Here is a 21,460-nt window from a genome sequence, read left to right as displayed (position 1 = left end):
TATGGTTCAAGAGTATTTTAGGCTCTTTTCCATTTATTTAGAGCTAGTATTTGCATACAGCTCAATATGATAAACAAAAGCAGGGGTAGATTCACAATATCGAGAATTCAGTTGGAGCTCATTTTATGTGTGAAAACCCATTGAATATGTTAAAAAAATTGAGTTGGGAACCAATACCAAAACACACTTGGTTCGAAAAGTAAGACTTGTTCAAGTGATTGAGTAACTCCACCATCAACCAGTAGGCGTTGGATAAGTGAGAATAAGAGGTCCGGGCAAATATGCGAATGTGAATGAAATTGAAGTATGATTTATGTAGTACCTATTTTCGAGTATGATTTTTCTAAAATTGCAGTAATTGAAGCAATATATAAAATTATTTTCAGTATACTATATTCCTTTTAATTGTGTGATATCTTATATAAGAACTTGAGTGATTATAAGATGTCACTTTCTATTTACTTAATTTCAATGAGAATATTATTTTTTTCCGTGTGGCATTGAGACATTTGCCCATTAATATCAATGTTGAATTACGTAATCATCTCATTCAAATATTAAAGACAAAATCAACATGCATATTTATTTACTTAATCGTGTTTTCAACATGCCTCATGATCACGCATGATATAACTTCTTTTCTTGTGATATTAATAAAATACTCTCTAACCGGTCAGGATATTTACCCACTATAACATACCACATTTAATCATATAATCATCCCATTTATAAGTTTTAATGATTCGTCAATCCATAACAAAATAAAAATAAAATCAAAATTGGAAAATATATGTATGCACAATACAAATAATCAGGGACATTACTTTTATTTATCTTGAAATAGTAGAGTACATGAAGACATGACTATATTAATATGTCCACACTTTATTTATGTTTAGAAGATGCATATAGCTGAGATGAGGATGTTGAGATGGATGTGCGAACATACTAGGAGTGATAAGATTAGAAATGAGGTTATTCAGGAAAAAGTGGGAATGACCTCTGTGGCAGACTAAATGAGAAATGTGAGACTGAGATGGTTTAAACATGTGCAGAGGAGGTGTATCGACACCCAGGTGAGAAGGTGCGAGCGGTTGGAGTTAGGAATTACGCAGAGGGGTAGGGGTAAATCGAAAAAGTATTGAGGAGAGGTGATTAGACAGGATATGACGCAACTTCATATCACCGAGGACATGACCTTAGACAGAAAGTTGTGGAAGTCGTGTATTAAAGTAAAGGCTAGTAGGGGTAGAGCGTGTCCTGGCCTGTGTCGATTTTAGATTGGTCATAGGACTAGTCGTGCCATTTTTTATTATCACATCAATTTGTTACCGTTATTGTTTTTGTATCGTAGAATTCACATTGCTCTTAGTTTTTACCATTATGCTTTATCTATTGTTATTTTCAATTACTTAAGGTTGATACATTCGGGCCAATGGTCTTTTAGAAACAATCTCTCTATCTCCATAATGTAGTGGTAAGATATGCGTAAACTCTACCCTCCCCAAATCACACTCGTGAAATTTCATTGAAAATGTTGTTGTTGTAAAATTTATGACCAAATAGATATTTAAAAATGAATCAAAGTTCAAATTATATGGATACATCTTAAAAGCCTATCAACTAAAAGTAATAGCTGTACAACCTATTCTATCTTTTATTTTGATTTTGAACAATTGATCCTTCATTTATTTATTTTTTGGTACAATAGAATAAACAAACCAACTAAAGAGATTAAACTAGTTCATAAACAACACGGCTTAGATCCCTCTAGGAGAAGCGACTCCATATCCTTAAGTGTATTTACTTTTAAAGTATCAAAACCTCTTTATGGTTGTGTCTTCATGAATATGATCAATGGTTTTTTCCTTCACAAATACAACCACCACCGACGTATTTCAAGCTAAAAATAAGAAACTTACGCTCAGAATACAGGTACATACACCTTATGTTTAGTTAATCAAAGCTGTTTAGTCCAGTCAAAAGGCTCCCAATCTCTTGCAAAACTTGTGACAGCTTCTCTTTGTGTGTCAACTGATTCGCGCCTCCTATGCTGATGCATGTCTTCAGGTGGCAACTTCAGCATCCCTCTTATCACATTGAGGCCGAAACTGCTGCTGAACAGCTTTTCATCGTCAATTACATGAACGAATCCCTTGTTTAAGCCAAATTCAACATGGAAGTAGGGAAAATCCTTTGGGATTGATGCCCTTAAACCCTTTACACTTGTATCTATGAGCTTTTTAGCATTGTGTTGACTCCATTCATCCTCAGCTTCATCAATCGCCTACAGTGGATATTTGTTATGAGCAAGTGTAAATTGCTTCAAATAAACACAGCAACACATAGGAGCAAAAGAGGGGGGAAAGAACAATGTATGAACACTTGCCAGCACAACCATGAGTATTTCTAGAAAACAGTGCCTATATTCATTCTTTGCTCCAAACAAATCCTAAGCGACTTGATTCTGATATCTAACAGGTCTATTAAGAGCCAAAAGACAATTCTATGTTTCTTTCACAGCAATACATAAGCATTATTTCATAAGAAAAGATGAAATTGCAAGAATATTAGTTCCAAATACACCTAAGCACATCCTATGACCTTTTTTAGGACCAAGAAATCCCCGAGGGTAATAGGTGCACAGTTCAAAATTTGGTGGATAATAGGCCTGCACCTCCACTCTTCTCCATTAAAATACAAGACTTATGTCTACGGCGGGTTCGAACACATAACACGCACCTCTCCCACACATCACCTGTTATACTCTTCTTCTTTTTTATGAAGTAAGAGATTATCAATGTATGGGCATCAGGGAGATGCCAAATTACAAAAGGTGTAACCAGTTAGCTCCAGCACAGAAGGGCAAAAAACATTTCAGCACTGGAACAAGTAGTCTAAGCTTAGACCAAAGCACCTGGTCTACTTACCACTAGACCAAATCCCTGGGCAATTAACATGTCTTAGCAGTAAGCACATCCTATGATTTGATAAAAATAGAAGACCGAGAAGCGAGACTCACTACCACTATAATGACAGTTCACATTTCATAGTTCCCAGACCAAATTCTAATCATATTTGATAAAAGTCCAACTGGTAACCCTTCAGATGCTTTATCAAAAATCCCTTCATATCATATTAACGGAAGACTAGGCAACCACATATTTTCTAAATTCCAACTCATTTCAGACTAGATTTGATAGACAGTGCTACAAAAATAAAACGGACAGCACACAAGATGGTTTTGCAAACCTTTTTAAAGTACAAGGGTGCTTGCTTTGCGACTTCCTTGGACAAAGGAATGCACTCTACCAAACAATGCCGCTTCTGCCGGGCCAAACTCATCACAGTCTCAAGAAAAATAAGATCCTTCTCTTGCTTTGCAAACGTCATAATGAGGCATTTCTTGAAGTTCCTAAACTCTTCCCAGACATTGTCATCCAAAGATCTTGTAGCTGATTCATGCTGTTCCAAGAGAAAGCAATGGTCATTATGAGAAAAAATAGCAAAGAATTGGCAGCAAAGGTAGTACTATAACAAGATCTTTGGCAGCAATAACATCCTGAAGCATCTACCACAAAAAAAAATCTCATTTAAATGATCTCTTCCTTTTTTATCATTAAACGTCAACTTCTGATATAAATGATCTCTTGAAATGCTGAAAAGCAGACAAATGAGAAATAGGGAGCTTAGCTTTGCTAATAAGACACTACTCATGGAGATCTAGCACACTAAAGATTATTTCTTCAGAATTCAATTAATTGGCTAATTGTACAGTTCACAAGAATGAACGAAAATATAACCTATAGATATATGACCAGAGAAGAGCTCAAAGTCACCTGCATTGTCAAGATGCAGCAATGACCTGGGGCAATCTGCCGCCATACTGGCAGTGATAAGTAAGTGAAGTTTGCAATGGCAACCACCAGATGCTTTGGTCTTGTTGGATTCTCAAAGCAGAATTGGCATCTCTCCTGCTGAGTCAAAATACGCCTTGCATGATTAGCAGTCTCAAGGGATTTATTATTCTCCACCCCTCCTTTCTTCCGGGACTTTTTTCTCGGCCCATCATCATAATCATACTCATCATCTGCCTGACTATACGTAGTGTACTTTTTGTTTTGCACTATCTTCTGAGCAAGATGCACATCCACATCCTCCGCTTTATTCTTTTGCCGAGCAGATATGTCATGCATCACATATCTAAACAAAGGATTAAAGCCAATACATTTAGTTACTGGTGGGAATTGAAACAAAAAAAAATTAAAAAAAAGAACATTTCCCAAGTCAAGCAAGCCCTAGCTGACAATTCAGATCCAAAATACCTGCTTGTGCTCCCATCTATCTGTGGTCTACTCAACATATCATTAGCAGTTTGTTTAATTTTCATCTCCTCCACTTCTTTCTGGAAAAAGAAAGTAACACATTGTAAAGTTGATTACAACCAGGGAAGCCCAAACTGTCAACTCGAGATTAAGTGTCATTAAGTCTTATATAAAGCACCCCCTTTACTTGCTCACAGAAACGGCAAGCTGCCAACATGGAGACATTTTAATTTGGTCACTAGTTTTTTGAAGAAAGGGGCAAAGGAAGCAAGAAATATAGAGTCTCATGAAGTCATCAATTTAGAAGATCATACTAGCTAGAAAATAGATCTAGGATAGATGAAACTTTTTGGCACCTACTACTGATAGATAAAGCAGATGACATGTTACGAACTATTGATATGTTCTAGAAGGCCTGCAACATCAAATCAGTGATGTCACTTGAAAAACACATGGTCTTGACCAACCGCCATGTTTTTTTGAATAATGTACAAAAGAGAGTGAATTTATTGCGCACCAGAAGTTTTTCAGCTTCATCATGCATCCCTTTCATTCGAAGCTGCATCACTTTTGCAGCTAATTGATTTGCAGTCAAGGCTGGCTTGATATTTGTTGCATCTTCACTTGTTTTCTCATATACCGGTAAATCTGGTTTTGATTCCAAGACCCCTGACTTCAGATTTGAAGATTCAGGAGCATGGCTGGAAACACCACTCTTTTCATGCATAAATTCACGCATAAAATTTCCGTCATTGGAGAATTTATTTACACTAGAAATTGCAGTGGCAATAAGCCCCGCATCTGCACTGGGAATCTTCTGGTTTTTCTCTTTGCGCCATGATAAAGAATCTTTAAGGTTGGTGGGCATTCGCATCTTAGAACGACCAGAGGACGTCTCCTGCAAGCACATGTTTATGAGACTATTAACACCAATAAAACACAGATCAAAAATAGCCAAATTGTCATTTCCACTTTAGTAGAGGAAATAGCACAGCTTCCTTCTGAATTTATAAGGAACAAGGTCAGATTCCTAAATATCAGACTACGACATTGTAAAAAAAAAAATCAACATTAATTTAACAAAAGCTTGATATTCAAAAGTCATTCCATCAAGCATTAAAATCACAAATATACAAGCGTAAACTGTAAAGAATAACCAAAGCAATATAAAGCAACTAATGTTGCCCTTTAGTAAAGTCACCAACTCTTATCCGACATTACCTTTATAGCATAAGTCTGATTTCGTTTGTCTGCAACAGCTTCCTTGTCATCCATTACCCCTTGCCTCCGTTTGATAGCATGAAGGTGAGCACGGGTTGGTGCAGCTTTACCGGAAGACACAGAAACAGCAAGTTCACTAAGTGATCCCCACCGTTCTGCTGCCACCTGTAAATGTGAAAGTTAGAAAGTGACTGCAGTAGAAGTGCAAGACAATCACTGAAATGCCAACCTCATCAAGCTTCCGTCCTTCACGATCTGCTTGTTCTTGAGCTCGTCTCAAGGCTTTAAGCCTCCAACTTGCACCACCGTCACCAACAACAGCAGTAGACAGAAGTTGGCTGCCACCACTCTTTGTTCCTTCTGAATCATCAGGATAACCACCTCCTCCATCCTTCAAGTATGGGTTCAGTTCTCTGGGATTTACTTTTGTCACCTAAAACAAGAAACATACAGATGCCAATCTGGTCCAGTAAGTACATGACAATATCAAGCAGTGCAAGAAGATTACCCTTACTACTACATTTCTTCAATGAATTGAAGGGACTAGCAGCACTTAGTATACTAAAGATTCAGGTGGTACAGTCACTACACATTCAAAATAAATCTTTTGATACATTGGATTAAAGACATAAACACCATTAACAAACAAATGGATGAATCCCCAAAGACTGGATGAAAAGCAACTCATAGCATGATTGCCTTTTCAATATGAACAATATATGACGTCAACGAGCTCTAGCTCTTGCATTTTTAACATGAACAAACTTATTAAAGCAAATTAAATATAAAACAAAGGGCATAAGGCTTGATAAGAAAGCCCGTAATATTGTTCCACTATAAAGATATGATACAATGGAAAGAGACGAGCATCCAAAGTCGCACGGTGTTATAAAATTAACCAGAAATATACCTCTTCAGCCGGAGTCTCCTCAGCTGAACAGTTAGAAATTGATTCGGGAATCTTATCCACGTTGTCTTTCGGCCGCAGCATCCAATCCAACCCCATTTCTTTTCTAACAAGTTCATGATCATTACGCGACTTAGATCCATCAAAGTCATTATCTAAAATTTCCACAGAAAAACAACTAAATAAATTACTCCCTTCAGTTAATTTTGGGGAAGGGACGATGTGCAATTAAGTGGAGAATAACACAATCTATATGTACCAAGCAAGTTGCCTTGCAGTTCTTCACCCTCTCTCCGACTTTGTCTGTCTTTCTTACTTCTCTTTCTTTTCTCACTTTCAGACTCAGATGAAGAACTTCGACTTCTTTCTTTACTTTTTCCATCCTTGCTTCTTCTCTTCTTACTTGTCTTGCTAGTACTGTTCTTTCTCTCATAATCAGAAGCACCATCAGTCCCACTTCCATCTGAATATGAGGAAAAATCCTCATCTGAGGCATACCACTTCTTTTTCTTTGACCTAGCTCTTATCTTATCAAGGTCTTCATCATCTGAACTAGTGGAACGTGATTTTTTCTTTTTCTTTCTCTCCCTGTCCTTCTTATGACCAGATCTCCTCCTCTGTTGTCGAGAATCATCCAAGCTTTCATCCTTTGCCTAACACCAAATCGGCCACGAGCATCAGAGGCATAACACTTTCTCATACACAACTAAAGAACCCAAAAAAATAAAGGTTAAAATTTTATCCATCTAAAATAAAGAAGTTTTTTTCCCACAAATTTCAAGAAAACATACGCAACAATCACACAAAAGAACAAGGTTTATCTCAACACCAATACGACTCATGCAATTTCATCATGATGGATTTCTACTGTGTGATGAGAAAGCGTTAGTAAGCTTACCTTTTCTACATGTTCGCGTGGTATGAACTTCAATCCTGAAAGCATACTCATGGTGGTCTCTTAACACCAAGTCCTGAAGAAATTTACCTTTTCAAACACTATCCTGGAAATCAAGATCAAACATAATAAATTAGAGTAGTTGCGTGACTGCAGCAACAAAAGATTATCAGTTATAATTTTTGAATAATCAAGAAACCCCCAAGGGCCAATGGCGAATGGTTTGAAGCTCAATGGATAATAAAACCCGCCCCTTTACTTAATATCAGGATTTTTCTATGCACATAATGATTCGAACAGGATGTGCGCCTAATAAATGTTTATCACCTATATTATCCTGAAAAAATTGAACTTTACTGCCAAACTATGGTCATCAGCCGGAATAATCAGCAGACTGTACTCAAATATTCATTCAAATCCTAAATCACCAAATATATTAGAAATATGAAAAATATTTTCTTCTCATATGCTGTCTTTTAATTCTGTTCAACTATAAGAAACGAGATATCATAATTTAGGTATATTACTTAAGATTTATAGCTTCTATTACAAGAACTGAAAACTCACAAAATACTGTAATGCATATACTGATAATATTGCATTAGATAAATAAAACTTTTGGAGCCAAATACACATGAAAATAGTAGATTTGAGGCTTAACAAAAATAAAACAAATGCAAACTAATTCAGATTTCCTAATTCCCGCTACTATGTAAACTTAATAAATTCCAATTTTTTGCATTAGATTTTTGAGATCAGGGATTAAGGTAGTTTACTTGAGAGAAGAGATAATTAAATAAAAATCGAATATTATTGACAAAATACATGCAATATAAATCAACATAGATAAAACTTGTTTTCGCGATTCATAATATAATTCTGACACTCCAATTTCACTTGAGATTTTGCAGAAGGCGAGTTGGAGGGAAAGATGGAACTTACGGCTGATTTCGCCGGAGAAAGGTTGCAGACGGCGGAGATCGCGGTGGCAATTCAATTGACTTCGGTGATCGATCGATTTGTGCGCGATAGAATTTGGTAGATATTGTTGGGCCTAATGCAAAATTTTGCACCGCCTTACGAGGATGGGCTGCTCTTTCGGTCCACCAAAAAAGATACGGAAAAAGGTCTAAATGTGTTGTTATTCGTCAATTGGATCTAAAATGTTATTAATATCTATTTTTAGGTTTAAAATTGACCCTTTTTTTGTCAAAAAAAGGCATGCTAGACCCAATAGATGAATGAGGTAGCCATTTATTGGTTACAAATGTATACTTTCAAATATAACTATGCTTTTATTTACATAAAAAATAGGCAACAACAACAACCCAGTGAAATCGCACAACATGGGGTCTGGGGAGGATAAAATGTACGCAGACCTTACTCTTACCAAGGTAGGACGGTTGTTTCCGAGAGAGTCTCGGCTCAAAAGAAGCATAAAAAGAGGTCAAATAAGGCTAAGAAGTTCAAAGCGTTATGGAAAAGCAAATAACAGATAACGCAAATAACGAAAGCAACACAGATAAAATAGAGTAGTCAAAGTACAGAAAGTAATAGAAAGATAATAACAGAAGTCAGAGCACAAGAAATTATAGTGCGCTAATGCGCCTACTAATTCGGAAGAATAACAAGACTATGTACTAGCCTTCTACCCTAATATGGGTCCTCCACACCCTCCAATCTAAGGTCATGTCCTCGATAAGCTGTAACTGTGTCATCTCCTGTCTAATCACATCTCCCCAATATTTCTTCGGCCTACCCCTACCTCTTCTGAAACCATCCATGGTCATCCATGGTTTCATAAAAAGTATATATTGACTATACAATATAGCTTGCGAAAAGTCCTAAAAAATACATACTAAGTATACAATATAGCTTATTTATACATGAGTTATACACTGACTATACATTATGATACACTCAAAAGGCTGACTATAAATGAAGCACTAAAAGAAAAGGACCGAAAAACGCAGCAGCATAGAAACCATGGGACCCTTAACTATACATGAAGTATACACTAACTATTCAATCTCAATCAACTCGAAATCATCTCTAAACGATATCAAAATTTAAATATGAAATTATCTCGACGACTCAAATCTTTTGATATATAGTTCACTCGAAACAATTTACGTTTGCGGTTTGTCGATTTTTTAAGAGGAAGAAGAAAGAAAGAAAGAACAAAAAAGGAGGAGGAGGAACAGGACGACGATGACGAAGAACAAAGATGAAGAAATGAAGGTCTATAAAAATCTGCCCTTTTTTTGCAATTAAATTTTTGGGTAATTAATCCATTAATAATTTCATACCATATTTTAAATCAAATGCACCTAGATATATGTATCTTTGCTATTAAATACGCTATACACAGGGAGAGACGTGAGCGAGAGAGGAAGAGAGGCGAAAAAGATGGGAAGGAGACAAGAGAAAGGGTGTGTGTGCATATTCTAGATACATGCAAATCACATTAGTTACATATAATTGGGATACTAGATACATTTCAGATACAACTCAAAAAAGAGACACGTAATTAGATCTTACACTAATAAATTTGTATTGTTTGTCCTGAAAAGAAATTACCAATTTTAATTTTTAATTAAAATAAATTTTTGAGCTAAAATAACAATTAAAATGGGACTGAAAGTGAATATTTGGTGGCCAATTAGGAATCCTTGTGTTACACGTATTCCAAGGCAGAGGATTGTGATCATGTGCAGATACCTAAAGGGCTGGGCATTCGGTATTCAGTTTGGTATATTCAAAGTTTGGGTTTGATAATTCGGTAATCGGTAATTCAAAGTATATACCAAATACCGAACTTTCAAACTTCGGTTCGGTAATTCGGTAATCGGTAAATCAAAATTCGATTCGATAGGGTATTCAATAATCTCATATTGAAGTCGAAGTCTACACGAAATATGTTAGTACATCATATTCACATTAGCAACAATAAAAGATGTGAAGATTTCATCTTCCATCTAAACATAAAAGGGATTAAAAATGTTATAAGACATAAATTAACAATCATTCGAAACACACAAATAATATGCAGAATCATAATGTCAAAATAACTGTGGCTATCTTCAAAAGACATAATCAAGGGTCAAAATCAAGAACAATTCCAACCATTTTCATTTTCACTTAGCTTCTACCCCCACCCCACCCCCACCCAAACTAAACATAAAACAAAACAACCCCATTTCAAATCTAACCCCACTTGACCATATTTATTTCCCCAACTAATCAATAAAAACTTGAACTTTCAGCCTTATACCCTTTGCATTCTTCTTAGCCCCCACCCCACCCCAAAACCAAAAATCCCAACCAAACCTAAAACTAGAACAAACCCATTTCAGATCTAACCCAATTTCACTGTATTTCCCCGAGTAAACAAAAAGAAAATCTCAAATTTCAGCCTTATACAAACAATTAACAGTATAACTCAAATATAAGCGGGAGAACAAAGACAAAGTCAAAGTTGGTTTAAGATCATACAGGGAAGAAACTGGAAGTGTTAATTGTAAGAAGAGAGATGTCATCGACTTTGGGTCTGAACACAGCAAGTTGAGAATTTTTCGACGAAAGAGATAACCTCTTATCACAAGGAGACAACTGACCTGAGTTGTTGACGAAGAATGATGTTCTTGAAGAAACTTTTCCAAAGAAGAATCCATCCGTTCTCTGTACTTTTGCATCGGCACACGGTGAGAACACGTAATTCATGTCGCTGCAGATTTCAGAACACACAAGTCAGAAATCGTGGTGTATAGATATATTTGTCCACTTTTTTCAACTAAACTCAAAAAAGGACAAAAACTTCATAATCTATTTGAAATGAAATTTAGGGTACGCGTATTATTTGGGGGGGGGGGAATAGAGACAGAATGTGAAGGAAGACTGAAAGAGGAAGAGGAAGAGAAGAAGCAAAGATAACTTACCTTCAAGTGAAGCTGTGAAATGGCGGCTTGAAGCGGTGAAGCTGATGGCGGCGTGAAGCGGTGAAGGTGAAGGCGGCGTGAAGCAGTGAAGCTGATGGCGGCGTGAAGCGGTGAAGGCGTGAAGCTGAAGGGCTGAAGGCGATGTGAAGACTGAAGCGGTGAACTGAACTCAGAACTGAAGATTGAAGTCGTGAAGTATAGGGGTGAATATTGAAATCTGAATAGGTCATGGGAAACTTACATAAATATATAATATTAAGAAAATATTTATCAAGCAATAAGAAAAAATTTACATTTATAATATAGTTTTAATACATATTGTAGAGAACTATTTATAAAATATATATAATACAAGTTTTATAGATGGATAATACATTTATCACATAATTTAATAGACTTATAATACATTAGGTCAGTTTCTTACTACACAAACATAATATATATTTTAAAACACTTATAATACATTTATATTGTATGCATAATTCACTTTTAATACAAGTGTATATTTATCATAATATTGCTATGTATTGCTGTAAATTATAATAAATAAAAAATATCGCTAAAATCAGTAATTAATTTTTAAAAAGCACTCAATTAAATAATTTTTCATAGGTTAATTGGGATGTTAGGGACGTATGTTAGACAATTTGGCTGTACTTCAATAGTTAAATTATAAGAATGGCCTATAGCCCTTTATGTTTAAAAGGCATCTTTTAAGAGGCCCAACAGAAATAATTTTGGTATTCGGTAAATACCGAATATCAAACGGAAAAATTATAAATATCAAAATTGAAATCAAAATATCAAAATATTAAATTTCAATACCGAATATCGAATCGAAGTACCGAATACCAAAATATCGAAATAACCGGTTCGATTTGGTAATTCGATATTTATTGCCCAACCCTAGATACCTTGGCCTTTTTCTCCTGGAAATCCACAATGATTCTTATAATTTACTTTGTTTTTTTAATTTAAATAAATAGAAAATAAATAAAAGTCAATTCTCCAGCACTGAAATTCGATTAATTAATATTTGGACATATTAATAAAAGGCATATTCACGATGAAAAGAATTGCTCATATAATAAGCATTTTCCATTTTTAATTTTAAAATTGTAAATTTGGATTACACAACAACAACAACAACCCAGTGAAATCCCACATCGTAGGGTCTGGGGAGGGTAAAGTGTACGCAGACCTGACTCCTACCAATGTAGGACGACTGTTTCCGAAAGACCCTCGGCTCAATAGAAGCATAAAAAAAGGTCAGACAAGAATATTAAAAGTAGATAAATATATAATGAAATAATCAAAGCACAAAATTTGGATTACACAAAAATGTGGAAACTCTCGGGAAGGGTTAAAAATTACTCTATTTAGTACAACAATGTAAAAATAGATTTATCTCGATTGGTTCAATTTAATTTTAAGTATTATTTATTTGATTTGTCAATTTTTAATTTTTAAATACGTTAAACCAATAATCAACCAATAAAATATTTTTTATGTGCAACTAATTTAACCACACGTGACCCCAAGAAGTTGGCTACTACAAGCATATATGATAAACAAATTACAGTCCAACTCCAGTCCCAATAACACACACAAGAAGAAAAAAATGAAGGCTTTGAGATTCTCTCTTTTCATCTTCATCTTTTCTCTGTACTTTATCTGTGATTTTCCAGGAATATTTAGTCATGATGAAGACATGACAATCAAAACCATGGAGGAATTTTCTGGATACCCAATTCATGAACCTAACTATCCCAATTCCTTATCTTCTTTATCTGTCAATTCTGAAACTCTCCAGAAACAGGTAATTTTAGCAAAAAAAAAGTTATCTTTTTTGTTACTTTCTTGTGTGAGTTTTCTTGAATTTGTTATCAAAATTGAATCTTTAGTGATAAAGGCCTATGAATATGTAGTTCTTGTGAACTCTGAATTGGGTTTTGCCCTTTTTATTGAAAACAAACAAAAAATATATAGTAATGAATACTAAATACATGAAAGAAAGAAAGAAGAGAGAAATTTTTGTTTGGTTTGCTGGAAACATTGGTCTGGAAAATATACGTAACTTCTACGATGCTACTTTTTATTTGTATTTGCGTAATAATGGTATGAGATGAATTTAAATGGAGTAACCTGGTCATTGAAGATTCATATAGCTTATCCCGATGAGTTTAGATGGAGTAATTCACGTACTTGACTCAACACGGTCGGATTCTCAAAAGTGCTTTTCAGAAAAGTGTTTTGGGGAAAAACTACTTTCTGTTACACACCAAAAGCACTTATTTTCTCCCCAAAAGTTTGGCCAAACACCTCACTTAAATAAGCATTTTTGGCCTCCCAGAAACTTAGCCAAACTGGTTAAAAGTCTCATTTTACTAAACATTAAGGAATTATGTAAAGTTAATTTTTTTCATCAGCTATTGGACTGTGAATTTATTATTGATGAGATATGGGAGGTAATTTCAACTGCTCTGCAATATTAATCTTTGTTCCGAAAATATCCAATCAAATGCAGCTCAAAATGCACAAAAAAATGGGGAAAAAAATACCTTTTCTTACCCATCGTTTCGATCACTTTCGTTTATAGTTGGATATCCTTTGTGATTTACAATTTGTAGTATTGAGTTTAAACCACCTTACTTGAAATAGGATGCAATTTGTAGTGTTGAGTTTAAAGTACCTAATTTAGAGTATGACATTAGTCTTTTCAAGTACACGGAAAGAGTGTAAATTGGCATCTCCTTTTTCCGTGATGTTATGTTTGAGAAGGACAGCAACTTAAATAAACTGGAACTTTCGGAGAATATATTATGCATTTCAAATGTGTATTTTATTCAGTAGGAATGTTGTAGCTGTATATGCAATAACTTATTTCAATTATCATATTAAGTGCAATGTTATTTGTATCTGATAATATTTAGTTGCTTGTGTCGTTCTAGATAGATGAGCTGGCAACTTTCTCAGATTCACCTGCGCCTTCTGTCACTAGGATCCTATACAGTGAGAAGGATGTATTAGCAAGGAGGTATATATATTTAGCTTATAAGAACATTTTTCTTATCTGACACTAAATAAAGCCTATATCCGTTTGTGCTATTGTTATGGTTCAGAGTTGAGAAACTAAACTGAGCTAAAAGTTGAGCAAACGTGAACTGGCATTTGGAGTAGCTAGTGTACTTACTTACCTTCATTGAAGATAAATTGAATTGTCGCTATCTCTCTTCCGCTAGTTTGAGTAATCACAGAAGAAAAACGGGTAATCAGATGTATGACCTGGTACCATTTAAAATGTACTTTCCATATATCACGGCCCCATTTCTTATATCTAATTCTGTGACAGGAAGAGCATGTTCTGCCAAAGAAGTTTGAAATGAAACTACCACGAAAAAAACTCCTTTATCCTGATAATTTCAGCTAGAGAACCTGTTGTTTTCAACTTTTGATTTTAAGTTATGAAAATGTGAAGATCGCATTTGCTTCTACATTTTACTTTTGAGGACAAAAATTGGAATAATAACTTTTGAGAAGTGTTGAGTGGGTCCGTCATAACTTTTTAGGTTTTGCGATACTCAACAAATGGGCTATACTTGACCAACCAAATAGAAAAGATATTTTTAAGGAAGTAAACGTTATACTGATAAAGAGGGGTGTATTTAAGGCAGTGTAGTTGAGTTCCAGTTTGGTGAAATTCTATAGGTTCCTTCTGTATGTTATGATTGGACTTTCAGTAATCAATTTGTTCTTTCTTCTGACATATTCTTGTGGGATTAGATCATTCAATTTTTTGCACTATTGTTCCCTTGTAAAATTTCGAATTTGTTGCTCATAGATCTGTATGAAATGCAAATTTCATTCTCGATCAATTATATAAAAGTAACATTGGAAGCATTGTTGTTACTTCTGAATAAGTAATAGAATACACACATCTGTTTTATTTGTTTGCTTATTTATCATGCAGTTATATTAAAGATTTGATGGAACTTTCTGGTCTCTCTGTCATAGAAGATGCTGTCGGGAACATTTTTGGTCGGTGGTAAGTATGTATCATGATACTTTTCTCCATCTATTGTAAAGCATAAGCTTTCTAATACCTATATATTATGCAAGTACGTCAAATGTTTGACAATTTTCTGTTTCCTGGATTCAGACTAGGTGAACTTTGACTAATATGTTGAAATATATTCTATTTCCATTTGGTACGAGGAAATACATCTCATGAACTTTTCTGAATATCTACATTTTAAGTTTTATAAAATGATTAATGTAGTTTGGTTTATCTTCAAAAATTGGTATTTACCCCGAAAGCAAAAAGATGTCAAACAAATTGGCACAGATTTTTTAAAGGCCTGGTTAGCATTGATTTAGATAATACTCTTTATGTGGAACTTTGACTTTGTTGCCATTTATTTAGAAGATAGTCTAATTTGAATATTTTTTTGCACCCATCGGCCCCTCGACTTGCTTTGTACCTATCATATCTTGAACATGACTGTCATCTTATGGTTCACAGGAATGGATATGAACGTGAGCTCTCCCCAGTTTTAACTGGTTCTCACGTTGATGCTATACCATACTCCGGGAAATATGATGGTGTGGTTGGTGTTTTGGGTGCAATAGAGGCCATTAATGTGCTAAAGCGGTATGCATATATCTTGACTGTTTAAACTTAACATTTCGTTCCTCCATCAGACTGTTTAAACTAAGAAAGCTCAACAATTATCGATACACTATGCATTTGGCTGCTACTTGTTTGACTGCAGAGTTCTGTCTTTTATTTGCTGATTTAAAATCCAAATTACCACAGGTCGGGTTTCAAGCCTAAGAGGTCACTTGAAGTGATTATGTTCACCTCAGAAGAGCCCACGAGGTTTGGGATCAGCTGTCTGGGAAGGTTAAGAGCTTGATCACTTACTTTAGACCTAAGAGGAATATATGATAAATAAATGCATTCACTGAACCAGTTTCCTCTGATGGACGGCATACATTAATTATTAGGTTCTGGTTGTTTTTTGACTGCTTATGTTGCAATATAGGAGTACTAAACGCGTCCCATATCCAGTTGAGACTCTGATGGTCATGATATTTGCAGCCGTTTGCTGGCAGGAAGTGTAGAACTTGCTGAACTTCTGAAGAAGACTGTTGACAGCCAGAATATTTCTTTTTCGGATGCTGCCAAGTCTGCTGGTTACATAAATGCTAAGGGGGATTTGTCTGAAGTCTTTCTCAAAAAGGGAAGCCATTCTGCTTTCATTGAGTTGCACATAGAGCAAGGTCCCATTCTAGAAAAAGAAGGTAGGCCGTTGTTAAATGGTCATCCCATTTTTGATGATCCAATGCAAAGACCGTTTAGATGTAGTCCGTATCAATTGTTAAGCTGGTTTATCTGTCAATTCAGGTACTTCCATTGGTGTTGTGACTGCAATTGCCGCTCCAGCAAGCATCAAAGTAACATTTGAAGGCAATGGAGGCCATGCTGGAGCTGCATTGATGCCAGAAAGGTTACTACTTTTAAGAGCTAGAGCTTGAGATTTTCCATGATTCTGCGTAATGAATAATGATGCAAGGGTCTCTTACTTTCTTATTTAGAATTTTCTGTAAAAAAGCTGCAGATCTCTCTGCCGGCTTACAACTTCTCTTTCATTCTCTTCATTATAAATAAAGATGTTTTTCATACTTACAAAGTATTAAGATGGTTTTCCTGTCTAGGTTGTGATATACCCCAGGGTGTGGCCTAGTAGTCAATGAAGTGGGTTAAGATCCATGAGGTCTTAGGTAGCTGAGTGATTTCTTCCCATATGTCCTAGCATTGGTGGACTGAGTTACCTGGTATCGGTTGTTGGTGGGAGGTGACAGTTATCCCATGAAATTAGTCGAGATACGCGCAAGCTGGCCCGAACGCCATGGTTATCAAAACAAAAAAGACGGATAACTACTTATATAGTTGACCTCTACATGTAATATGCTTCTTGAAAACCATCTTCTTTGTTGTAAGCTCTTCCTCTGTTCCCTGACTTGCATTGTGACTCTCAAGCCATAAAGCATTTTGTCTCCTATCGATTTTCAGCTAATTCATCTACATTATTCAAGATTAAGGGGTATTTGTCTGATTCTATGTTGATTGCAATAGGGAATATTAGTCTTGTATATATTATCTCCCTGAGCAATGTGCTGTTAATAATCTATTTCCCTATGGAGCTCATTGTTCACCGCAACTAATTTGGAACAGAAACGACGCGGGACTGGCTGCTGCAGAGTTGGCTCTAGCTGTGGAGAAACATGTACTAGATTCAGGATCCATTGACACTGTTGGAACTGTCGGTAAGCTAATGCATTTTGCCTCATACTAGAAGACACTGGTCTAGGGTCAACTACCTTGTGCTCTGATGAATCATGAACTAATTAACGTGTGGAACGACTAATTATTGTGAGAACTATTAGGTGATCACTCAATAAGGTGTAATGAATTTGTTTTTTTCAAGGCATTCTGAAGCTGCATCCTGGAGCAATCAACAGCATCCCCAGCATGGCACACCTTGAAATAGGTATACTTCCTGTCGGATCATGTATTTTGTTCTCTACGAATCATTCCAGCAGACAGGATCATCATAAAACTAGTTTCTTCTCTAGTTTATCATTTTTGAAAGGAAAGAGTCGCATTTCATGATTCAAGTATTCACATTATACTGTACATTATATCCAGAGCCTTATACACAGTCTGTATTTGCTGTATCTGATAACAAAGTCGTCATGTTTTTTGGGTGGGACAAGATACACGAGACATTGATGAAAGCCGTCGAAATCTTGTAATTGAGAAAATCCATCAGTCAGCTTTGGTCATTGCTAAAAAACGCAAAGTTATACTCTCGGAGTTTGAAATAGTGAATCAAGATCCACCAGCCCTTTCAGATGAGTCGATCACTAAGGCAACAGAATTAGCATGTCAAGAGCTAAATTTGACTCACAAGAAAATGATTAGTCGAGCCTATCATGATTCCTTGTTTATGGCAAGGTAAGTGAAGAGGGAGAACCTCCGCATTTGTATTTAATTATGCATTTTATCTTCTTAAGTTCATAGGTCCCTTATGAAACTCGAGGTCCATACAGCTTATCTAGGACACAAATTTCTATGCTGTCTGACCAAAAATTTTTGCTAAATTCCTTGCAGAGTATCCCCGATGGGAATGATATTCATTCCTTGTTACAAGGGTATGTCATCTCACTTTCTTTTGGCGTTAGTCGTTATATATAAACACTATTGAATCCCCTTGACATAGTTTCATATCTTAGGTGTGCCCTTTTTACATTTTCTTGAATCTTGAATCCTCGTGCTCAAACTCCTGGCTCCGCTACTGACTAGTAGAACTATGCTAGGCTAACTATTTCAGATGAATATATGCTGGATGATTATAAAAAAGAGTTTCACAATGAATTAAATTTCACAAGCTAGGCATTACGACAAAGACGAAGCATCTGTGCAAGTTCACTTTGCTGCTTCATAGGATTTCTGCATTGATATTCATGCTTGTTAGTTATTGATTTTGCAGGATACAGCCATAAGCCTGAAGAATTTTCATCCGTTGAGGATATCGCGAACGGGGTAAAAGTTCTAGCATTGACTCTTGCCAAATTATCCCTCTCATAATTGCCTTAATGTTGTTCAAACATTTCCTATAATACTTCGGGGCATTTGTAATTTTTACTTCTACAAGTAATCTGGACTTTCTCCTATGCAGTTGGCTTTGTTAATAAATCATTTCAATTCATAGGGAGCATATCCAATTGCTTCCATTTTTGGTTATGTAGAACAATAATTTAAAAGCAAGCTTACTATATCAGCTTCATAAAATAAATACATCAGGCTAAAATACTTTTTAATAAAGACGACTCTATTCACGGGGTTCGAAATCGAGATCTCCGATAAAGGATGTTCCACTCATGTGATTTAGACTTTTAGTCTTTGTTTAATTTTGGTTTACATTACTGAAAATAGTCTTTCAAGTTTCTTCGATTCACCACCTTTTAAACAATAAAAAAATCTAGAGAATTATTTTTGTCAAAGTGATGTGAATATATATGATGAGCATGAAAAAATCTAGAGAATTATTTTTGTCAAAATCATGTGAAAATATATATGATGAGATCATGCTCAAACTTTTACTTATGACTTTTACATGATGTTTTATAAAAAATTATCGAGAATCATACTGATGCCAAAGAAAAATTGATATTATGGGACGGTTATGAAAAGTCTAATAGTGATTATGCAAAATAAAAAAACCAAAAAATTAGTACGATGTAAATTTTAATAAATAATTGTTTGAACCATACCATTTGACACCTAACTCTATACCATACTAGTATAAAGACCATTAGCATTAAAAATAAACATAAAATCCATGCTTTGATTAGATTGAATGTGAATCATTAGTTCAAGGCTTTAGGGATAAATATATTTATATATGTAAATTATTATATTGTAAATAATTCAATATTCCATGCAAATGTTCTTTTTTTTTAATGTAACAATTCCTTAGAATATAAAAAAAGCTTACAAATGCACCTACGACCTCAGACAGACACTTTTTTTTTTATCTAAAGGAATTCAAATATTCTATTATTAGGTAGTTATCAATTGTGATAATATTCCACTTTTTAATATATTATTACAAATGGCACTTACATCACTTAACACCTAAACCAAAATCATATATTACCTCAAATTAATCCAATTTTTTCCAAATAAATCTACTAATAATGCTATTATCAGTCTTCAATCAATATTAATTATCATTATATTCCCCCCTCCCTAATGGCTAAAACCCTCTAAACACTTATTGTAAAATAAATTAGTTATATTAAAACGTGAAAGCAGTGCATTATCAAAAAATAATGATTTTATTGCTTCTTATAACTATCTAAATCTCCCCCCACCCCACTCCACCCCCACCCCTCTTTCAATTTATTAGTACTATTATGCTTATATACCCGGATTTGTAGATGTTGATTCAGAATTTAAATTTTATTAGGTTAAAAATTATTAGTAGTACTTGGTAGATTTTTAACACAAATACAAGTCAAAGCTACTTGGGATGAACTCACAAGACGGAAAATTTTGTTGATCGTTCTTTTTTTGAATAATTATTTAGTATGACCATCTTTCTTCTTCTTCTTCTTTTTTTTTTAAAAAAAACTTATGAACCTTCTAAGTCATAGTTTAAAGAATTTTTTTTTCTAGAAAATTAAAAATCTTACGATAAAATATTATAATATACTTTAAAATTATGTAGATATTAGACAATAATCGAATGTTTTGCCGGTCACAAGGATTATATTTGCACAATTATCAAAATAGAGAGCAATTTTAAATGGTGGCCTAGAAAATGGAAATTTACATAAAATTCACCAACTTCTGCTATATTTCCACCCTGTATGTTGTATGCATAATTGCATATACATTAGTTTCTACGTATAGTTTAGTTTATTAGGAAGAAGGCCTAATACACTCATAAATATTTTAATTTGATCTTATCTATCAACCAAATACTCCAGCTTTAAAAATATATATATCTACACATCTCAACTCGTTCACACTGTGTCTCGTGGACATCTGATGCTGGCGTGACACATAAATTTTGGAAGTGTTTAAATGATTATTTTGTAAAAGAGACGAGTTAAGATGTCTAGATGTGCACTTTCATAATTGAAATGTTTAGTTGTTAGTTAAAACCAAATTAAATTGTTCATCCATGTAAGCCAAAATATTCCTCGAAACTTATGCATTTACATTGTATTGAACTACCATCATTTAATTGTTTTTTTTTCTAATCAAGATTATATTCTCATTAATTTGTCAAAAAATATGAATTATCGACCAAACTATTAATTTCTTTAGGTAGCTATATAGCTAGAATAATATAACTTTATTCTATTTGTGTGAAGTTAGTTGACTCATGTCATTTAGTGAATAAGAATAAGATAATTCTATTATATAATTTGTGTACACCTGTCATTCATTTGCTTTTAAGCCTAACCTTCCTATGATTGGGACACTAAAAGTTCACGTCACTATTAAAAAAAATATAATTCATGTCATATTTCAACCAACAAATCAACTTTTAATTTACTTTTTCCCTCAAGGAATTTGGAATATTATTAAAGTAAA

At 34.6% G+C, this 21,460-nt stretch overlaps 2 protein-coding genes across 2 annotated transcripts; one reads left to right on the top strand and one right to left on the bottom strand.

The window, feature by feature from the left end:
- Positions 1 to 1,743: 1,743 nt before the first annotated feature.
- LOC129883097 (uncharacterized) lies at positions 1,744 to 8,424 on the bottom strand. Its single transcript, XM_055957675.1, has 11 exons — positions 8,291 to 8,424; positions 7,352 to 7,454; positions 6,713 to 7,106; positions 6,457 to 6,608; positions 5,776 to 5,979; positions 5,547 to 5,711; positions 4,843 to 5,223; positions 4,326 to 4,405; positions 3,840 to 4,203; positions 3,253 to 3,465; positions 1,744 to 2,287 (listed from the first exon to the last, which is right to left on the bottom strand). Exons 2-11 carry the CDS (start codon positions 7,400 to 7,402, stop codon positions 1,961 to 1,963), a joined length of 2,331 nt encoding a protein of 776 aa, XP_055813650.1. The 5' UTR covers positions 7,403 to 7,454; positions 8,291 to 8,424; the 3' UTR covers positions 1,744 to 1,960.
- A 4,426-nt stretch (positions 8,425 to 12,850) lies between these two features.
- LOC129883099 (ureidoglycolate hydrolase) lies at positions 12,851 to 19,057 on the top strand. The gene is made up of 12 exons (XM_055957676.1): positions 12,851 to 13,105; positions 14,238 to 14,323; positions 15,257 to 15,331; positions 15,809 to 15,937; positions 16,103 to 16,189; positions 16,388 to 16,590; positions 16,694 to 16,796; positions 17,525 to 17,616; positions 17,778 to 17,840; positions 18,067 to 18,307; positions 18,464 to 18,504; positions 18,843 to 19,057. Exons 1-12 carry the CDS (start codon positions 12,851 to 12,853, stop codon positions 18,938 to 18,940), a joined length of 1,473 nt encoding a protein of 490 aa, XP_055813651.1. The 3' UTR covers positions 18,941 to 19,057.
- Positions 19,058 to 21,460: the final 2,403 nt, after the last annotated feature.

This window comes from Solanum dulcamara, chromosome 3, assembly GCF_947179165.1.
Source record: "Solanum dulcamara chromosome 3, daSolDulc1.2, whole genome shotgun sequence".
NCBI lineage: Eukaryota > Viridiplantae > Streptophyta > Magnoliopsida > Solanales > Solanaceae > Solanum > Solanum dulcamara.
Note: the sequence above shows the minus strand (reverse complement) of the source record. Positions and strands in the feature narration are given on the sequence as shown.

What these genes read in the sequence shown, in the direction of transcription:
- LOC129883097 (XM_055957675.1), bottom strand. Translation starts at nt 7,402, where the DNA reads ATGAGTATGCTTTCAGGATTGAAGTTCATACCACGCGAACATGTAGAA. An exon ending in AGGAGACTCCGGCTGAAGAG is followed by an intron (nt 5,980 to 6,456) that starts GTATATTTCTGG and finishes TTCTTGTTTTAG; the next exon opens with GTGACAAAAGTAAATCCCAG. An exon ending in ATGAAGCTGAAAAACTTCTG is followed by an intron (nt 4,406 to 4,842) that starts GTGCGCAATAAA and finishes TTCTTTTTCCAG; the next exon opens with AAAGAAGTGGAGGAGATGAA.
- LOC129883099 (XM_055957676.1), top strand. Translation starts at nt 12,851, where the DNA reads ATGATAAACAAATTACAGTCCAACTCCAGTCCCAATAACACACACAAG. An exon ending in CTGAAACTCTCCAGAAACAG is followed by an intron (nt 13,106 to 14,237) that starts GTAATTTTAGCA and finishes GTGTCGTTCTAG; the next exon opens with ATAGATGAGCTGGCAACTTT. An exon ending in GCTGCATTGATGCCAGAAAG is followed by an intron (nt 16,797 to 17,524) that starts GTTACTACTTTT and finishes AATTTGGAACAG; the next exon opens with AAACGACGCGGGACTGGCTG.